At 33.5% G+C, this 7,902-nt stretch overlaps 1 protein-coding gene across 1 annotated transcript; it reads right to left on the bottom strand.

Annotated features, from left to right (window-relative positions):
* LOC115969513 lies at positions 1-3,194 on the bottom strand. The gene is made up of 6 exons (XM_031089178.1): positions 2,979-3,194; positions 2,761-2,827; positions 1,802-2,328; positions 735-900; positions 451-513; positions 1-266 (listed from the first exon to the last, which is right to left on the bottom strand). The coding sequence occupies exons 1-5, from the start codon at positions 2,982-2,984 to the stop codon at positions 494-496; spliced, it is 786 nt and encodes a 261-aa protein (XP_030945038.1). The 5' UTR covers positions 2,985-3,194; the 3' UTR covers positions 1-266; positions 451-493.
* Between the last annotated feature and the right edge of the window lie 4,708 nt (positions 3,195-7,902).

The following is a 7,902-nucleotide window of genomic DNA, read 5'->3' as shown; positions in this document are numbered from 1 at the left end:
TGTTTCAGTCATTTTCCTTATTTTATTCCTTTTTCAATAGAAAACATAGATAGCATAATTTGCCAAAATACCACAGATGAGAAATGTTGCCGCATTACTGACTTCCTTCCGAGACCTAAATTTCTTGCAACATAAGATGCCATTATGTGTGATTGCATTCACATGTAGATATAAACCTTTTAGATCACTTGGGTCATTCTTGAAATCATCACTTTGGCAATATTGACACATCTTGATCATGAGCTCCTACTGGTGAAACATCTTAACTGCGCGTGACAGGTTTTATACAAATAACTTTTTTTTTTTTTTGATAAACAATATACAAATAACTTTAGCATGAGTAAGTAATAATTAAGAATATGATTTCAAGTAAAAAGGTTTTTTCATAAAAAAAAAAAATTAAACAGCAAAAATTAATTATAAAAAATACATAGTAACAATTAATCTTACCAATCATTCTTCGGTCTTCACTGCTGACCAAAGTAGAGTAAATTTATATCTCTAGAACAATATCTACAATAAAATGAAAAAAAATGACCGATCAAAATTTTCATTAATACCTCCAGAGAGAGAAGGTTTAAATGAGTCTTGCATGAATTCTTGGCCATGAGGCACGCAACATTTTCCAACTAATATATATATATATATATATATATATATATATATATTATTTTTGTGTTCATTTTTTTACAAGACTTTATGTGTTGAATATTATATCATATAAAAGAACTCACATTCAGAATCTGTGTTGAGCCATTTACTTCCATTGTTGGACTTATCATTCAATTCATCCTCGGCGGCTGACTTTGGCATATGTCTATTCTCCAAGTATTTCTTCATAGACAGTGCTTTGCTAGAACTTTGGGGATATATCTTCTTGTGAAGCATTGCCCTCAAAATCTTTAACCAGCCAAGAGGAAAAAATTTACAAAGAAATCCACATATGTTAAAAAAAAAAAAAAACGTTGCTTCAAAGCTATAAAGGGATGGGTTAGCATGATCTGAAATGTACATGTATATATGAGTACGCATGTCATTGTTAATGTCTAATGCATCCATATGGTCTCAAAGTACACACATCGTACATGCCAATCTAAATACATGATGGAAATATTACATTTATTAATTATCAATTAATTTGAGTGATAGATTAAGATATTTATTAAGCCATACAAATTGTTAGGTCACTAATTACAAAAAAAAAAAAAAAAAAAAAGTGATTAAGATATTTATTATTTATTTTTATTGAGTGACGCTAATTAACCATAATTATTGTCATATTAGTTTGTAAACTTTTAATGGTAAAACTAGCAATGACTTTATCATTTTCCAATCAATTTTATTATAAGAGCTTACAGACTAACATAAAAAAGAATATGATTGATATCACAACAAAAAATATAATAATAAAAAAATCTCTTATTGACTCTTTTGTCTATTATTTAAAAGTTGATACATCAATTTATAAGGTTAAAATAATAAAATTTTATAATACCTTGAATTATTGGTAATTGATATATTATATAATAATAGAGAATTCTACAGCTAGCACACCCTAGCTAGCTATTAAAAAAAAGAGCGCTTTTATATTTTTTAAATGTATCATACTTATTTAATCTTAATTTATATTATTAAAATAAAATAAATACAAATCTTCTGTCTCATTTTTTGCATTCAAAGCCGAAGAGAGGATTTGTATTCAAAATAAAATATTGTATTATTCAATTGGTTAAGAAAACAAAAGCATATTCCATAAAATGACCTATTATATATATATATATATATATGATCTACGCATTACCTTCTCCATTCTTAATTCTGGGAGTTGATCTCTTAAACTTGGAGCAGGTGAGAATCCACTTCTGCAAACAAATATTTTCTTAAGAAGAAAAGACAATGATTTTTTGCCAATGGCACCCTTAATATTATCCGAACCAATATCTTTTCCTCTTTTCAGAATTATGCTGGTGCTACGCTGGAGACTACTATCTTTGCTCTTTGACTCATCCAAATATGAGTTTACATCTACTTTTAGACCAGCTTCCAAGCTTGACTCTCTATCCAGCAATTGAAGATTAATTGCTTCCGATTCTTTAGAGCAAGTTGACTCAACCTGTTCATGCAATAACAAGTTCAAATCCTTCTGAAGTTTTCCCAATTCTTCAAGTGTAAGATCTTGTAGATGATCTTCGGAGGAAGATAAATTCCCTTCAAGATTTCTCCTCACTTGATCATCTTTCAAATTGTGTTCCCCAAATGTCCCAATTGCTAGCAATCCATGATGATAGTCGCCGAGTTCTTCTTTTTGAGGCTCTTGTAGCATTTGATCTATTGATTCAGAAAACAATTTTCAATTAGATGTGGTTACACGAACAATAAAATCAACAATAACATCAGAAACCTAAAGCATTAGTACAATCCTAATGTTTTTCATAATATTTAGTCTAACAGGAAGCCCAAAGCATTAGTACAAAGTCTCTTCCCTATTAGTATCAACCATATAACATTTGTAGTGAATCACAACCATTATATTCAACAGTTCTATATTATTGAATTTCCTAAACAGAACGAAAGTAAAATGTGCTAGAACTTAGAACCTTGGACTGAGAAAATGTGTTAGAACTTGCCCAACAACTTGATAACATTTGACTAATCAAAACCACTAAGGTTTTTTAAATTAGAACCATACACGTTTCAGCTGATAAAGCCCCATGAAGAAAAGTATGAGAAAACATAAAATGAAAACTTAGTTATTGTTACCTGTTGTGAAGCTTGGTTTTTTGATCCCATGTCTCCCACTGAACTTATTTTGCATCCAAGTGAAAATCTGCAATAAAAAAGTTTAAACCTTCTATATAGATATATAATAATAATAATAATAAAAATACTAATAACCTCGCATACTATAGGGCTACATCAGAGCTAGCATATAGTATTACATTATATCTGTAATCACCGAATTAAAATATTTTTCTTACCTTCATTTTGGTTAAGGCTACTGACTATTGAAAGAGAGCTCGTCAAAGCACACCTCAAGAGATGGATGGATGGCTTTAGGGTGGGCTTAGAGAAATTAGAGTGTTAACACATGTACACATCCCATAAGCCAATGACAGCTGAGCTGCAAATCACTTATAAATAGATCGAGCAGGGCTCATTGTTGTTGCTGGTTCAAGTTCCAAAAACTGACTTTATTTGCGTCTCTCTTTTTCTCTCTCTCTCTCATCCTATAATGATATAATCTCTTACTCTACCATGTCTTTTCTTACTCTAATACCGTCTAAAAATATAGAAATCACAAATCCTTTCCAATTAAAACTAACATTATTGCCTATCAACAAAACAAAACAATAAAAAAAAACTAACATTACTGTGAGGACAATATTATTAACGTTCCTTAGTTTTACATTGGGCAATATTTCATAGCCTCAATTGGACCAATGCGAACCACGTCTGCAGTGTTCATGCAAAATTGATTACTAGGTGAAATATGGAATGCATGGCATGCACACAGAGAAAATTTGATCCGTATATGTGAATTCTTTTTTTTTGTTCTTTCCTTTTAGCACGCAGCTTAATGGTTTTTCATTAATCTACTACCCAGTCTGTTGGGGTCTAAATCTTTTTTTTTTTTTTTTTTTGTTGCATGCACAATTCGAACTCTTAAACTAGTTTCATTATTATGTATAATGCATTGGAAATCGTGGTCCAACACCAACTAACAGCTATGCACCATCTAATAGGCCAACTGTTTGATTCTCAAAAAAAATAATAGGCCAACTGTAAAATCACCTTAAGTAAACCCTTTTTGCTAGTTCTGGTGAAACACAAAATTGGCATGTAATTAGATTTTGACTGACCATGGGGTTTTAATATAAATTAAGCTCAAACAAAACAAAACAAACAAGGTGGGGAAAAGGAAACTATGGGGCAAATAGGTTAACAGGCCACGTTCCCGTGGGGCTGTCCCTCACTGACCGAACCACCAACCACCTACTCTCACTAGCTACTACCACACGGACAAGACTTCATTTTGTAAGGCTACCCCAGACACCAACAAATCTACTTTGACCACCGCCCTTAATTACAAGCCTGTACAATCATTTGGATGGAGGTAATTAATGATATCCTTTATGGGAAAGATAATGGTGAGAACGTACCAGTACCCTCATAAACCCCACCTTTAAGAAAAAGATCCTTCTTACCATTAAGAGAAAAAGTTAGGTTAACAGAAGTGCCCTCATTTTAGGAAAATTTTGGCATAATTTTTATGGAAAATAATAAAAGTAGCTAAAACAATTATTTTTTTTTTTTTTTTAAAAATTTCTAAAAATATTTGCTAAACTAATATCCTTCAGACATCTATTAACTTTTCAATAATAAAAAGTAAAAGATCCTTCTAAAATAGAATGATGAGCAAGTTCCTTTCTCTCAATTCCTTTGTTTATACTTCCAAATTATTAGATGGGTCCGGTTAATGTGTCATTACTTTGTTTATACTTCTCGAAAATTGAAAAAGCTGTCATTACTTTTTCAATTCTTAAGAAAAATTTTTCCAAAAATGGAAATTAATGTGTGTCCTAAGGGCACACATTAATAAAATCCTTATTGGATTATACACCTCTGGAATTTGTATATTATGTTTTTTTTTTTGGCTAAATGAAAAAATTGGATCTTTAGTGTGAACTTATTGACCCCATACCGCGTGATGATAATGGATGATATTACTTATACTATCAAGGTCTTGATGGCATTTTAAGTGCATTATGAATTATTGATTTGGTGTACATCTTACATATATAATATAATAATAAGAGGTTTCTTGTTCTCTTATGATGAGAGATTACATAAAATTATTTCTCTATTCTAATTAACTTGGTATCAAAACCTGTCTCTTCTACTGTTAATTCTTCTTATTCATCTCTTACCTATCCCTCACCACCTCCTCTCACAAATGCCCACCATTTCATTTCCCTTAAACTCACTAACAACAACTATCTTTATTGGAAAACTCAACCTACTCCTTATCTTGGAGACCAAAAACTTGTTGACTTCATTGATGGCTCAACTCCGTGTCTACCTCCTAATATCACAACCAATAATGAATAAAATCCTGACCTGGCCCACAATGCCTGGAATCATTAAGATTAACTTCTCATGAGTAGTATCATTGCCTCGCTATCTAAATAGATCATGTTAGAAATATATTAGCCCAATAACATAGGTTCAAGCTCAATTTTACCTTATGTGCAAACCAAGTCTCTTACTTGTACTAAAAGTTTATTAACCATAATTAGTGTATGGTTAGTCTAGGATTTAGCCTCCTGTATATACTCATGTTATGTTAATTGTAACACATTATTTATACTACATTCTCATATAATAAAGATGTAGTCTTTAATAGTTTCTTCCGTGGACGTAGATCGTTAGGCTGAACCGCGTGATTCTTGTGTTCTTGTGTTCTCTATCTTATACTTCCGCTTCTGCATCTATTCTAACACATTCAATATAGTATATCAAAACTAATATTCAATAGATCATACCTCTAGTTGTTGGCCTCAATGCATCATACGAAATATAGTCCAATTTAGTACTTACAGTCCTCTCTTGCATCGACTTCAAACACTCGAATCCTTCACATACGTAACTCCAAAACCTTAAGCAACTTGATCTTTCTGTCAGTTAGTCCTTGCACAAAACTAAAGTCCTGCCTAATAAATTAACGGCGTCTGGTAGTCTTTTATCTCTCCAAGACTTCAACATTTTGTGATCTTGCCAGAACCTTTGCTACTTGACCTATACCCATTAATTTTCCTACATGGCATATATAGTCTACTACTAAGCCATAAATTCATCCATTCCGATGCCTTCTCCATCAATCTCTTTTCACTTGATATAACTCCTCAGGTAAACAATGTCCAATATGGTACACCTTATAATGGCTTTGATATGACTCCATGTCGGTTCCTTTTTATGAAGGTGAGGGACACAATACTCAACCTCCCTAAATTCGATTTGGACTCAAAGCCGGTGTGAGTTTGGGAGTACACTAATGTCTCTAAGAAACAGACAAGTGAGTTGCCACTTGGTTATAGGTCCAAAAACCAAAAAATAACTACATGAAGGTCTACACACCATACTGAATCCGAAGTTAAGATACAAGATGGAAAGATGTTAGACACCCAAACTTGCCTAGCCATAGTTGACCTTCATAAATTGTAACTAAATCTTAGATTAAATGGCATATATCTAATAATTAAACTCATGTGAATACGCACTTGTGTCTAAAGCCTAGAGATCATTTACAGGTCATGCAAATCAACATATAACCAAAGGCATAATAAAGATCATAAGAGAGTGATGGAACATATGAACAAGTGAGTATGCAAATACATGAGCATACAAGCACGTAAACATATAAGCATATGAGCACATAAACATCCAAGCATATGAGTATGTAAACATCCAGATATCCAAGCATGTAGACATATAAACATACAACCAGTAAACATGTTACCATCCAATTGTGTGTGCATATAAATATCCAATCATGCAGTTGCATGGGTGTGCAAAAATGTGAATATCAAACAAAGAATTGAATGTCTAATGAGAATGGCTAATATCATGCCCAAAAATCTTTCCTCTAATCGTCTTATTTTATCTCCATGACAAGTTGAAGCTCTCCTTCTATGATCTTTCAACTTGAGAGGGAACATTAGATAATGTAAAATTTAAATTTGTATTTCAAGTGTATTTTTGAATTTTTTTTACAAGTGTATAAATACAAGAACTCTCTCATTCTTTGATTATAATAAATAATTGCATAAATTATCTATCTAATCTAACTTAAATACATTGAAAAAAGAAACCTATTAGGGATAGTAAAGGGGTAGGGTAGAGTTAGATTTTGGGTGGCTAGTTGCCACTTTGGGAAAAAAAAACTTATAGAGTGAGGCACAGGGTGCATGCATTTTGCTATCCTTAATTGGGTGGCTCTAGTACCAATGACATAGAGATGGTAAAGAAATGTATTTGGGGGATGGTAAGAGCATCAGCATCAAAGAATTCTATCTTATTCTATTTTACCATCTCAAAAAACCACTTTATTACTTATACCATATCATTTTACAATTCCTTCAGCATCCCAAAATTCTATTTTTCCATACTACACATTAAAATAATATAAAGTAAAATAAAAATAATATAAAAATATTCTCACTACAACCATAACTCAGCAAGCCCAAATATCTGCCGGTGATTCGTACTCATTGTGATTAACTGATTCCGGCGACATGTACAGAGGAGTTCCTCTAAAATCCCACCGGAACAAAAATCCCATATTAAAAAAAAAAAAAAAAAAAAACCAGCGTCACAACAGAAACCCAGCAACACTGGACTCGCCAACAGAAACCCAGCCTCACAACAGAAACCCAGCAACACTGGACTCGCCAACAGAAACCCAGCCTCACTGCTGTGACCCACTTCAGCCATACCACAACCCACTTCAGCCCACTCCAATCTCCGATCTCCGTGACCCATGCCGTGACCCACTTCAGCCATACCCACAACCCACTTCAGCCCACTCCGATCTCCAATCTCCGATCTCTGTGACCCACGCCGTGACCCACTTTAGTCATACCCACAACCCATTTCAGCCCACTCCGATCTCCGCGACCCATGTCGTGACCCGCGCCGTGACCCACTTCAGCTATACCCACAACCCACTTCAGCCCACTCTGATCTCCGATCTCTGTGACCCACTCCAATCTCCGATCTCCGTGACTCACAACTCACCTCAGCCATACCCACCACTTCCTTTAAGCACTGGTCACAGCCAAAAAAAAAAAACAACCACAGAACCCACCATATCGCAACCCACCAAAAAAAATGAACCATTGTGAG

The sequence above is a fragment of the Quercus lobata genome, chromosome 11, assembly GCF_001633185.2.
Source record: "Quercus lobata isolate SW786 chromosome 11, ValleyOak3.0 Primary Assembly, whole genome shotgun sequence".
NCBI lineage: Eukaryota > Viridiplantae > Streptophyta > Magnoliopsida > Fagales > Fagaceae > Quercus > Quercus lobata.
The sequence above is the reverse complement of the archived record's forward strand: the minus strand, read 5'-3'. Positions and strand labels throughout refer to the sequence as shown.

Coding starts and splice junctions, on each gene's coding strand:
- LOC115969513 (XM_031089178.1), bottom strand. Junction 901..1,801: donor CAGAATTAAGAATGGAGAAG/GTAATGCGTAGA, acceptor GGCTGGTTAAAG/ATTTTGAGGGCAATGCTTCA. Junction 514..734: donor GCTCAACACAGATTCTGAAT/GTGAGTTCTTTT, acceptor ATTTTATTGTAG/ATATTGTTCTAGAGATATAA.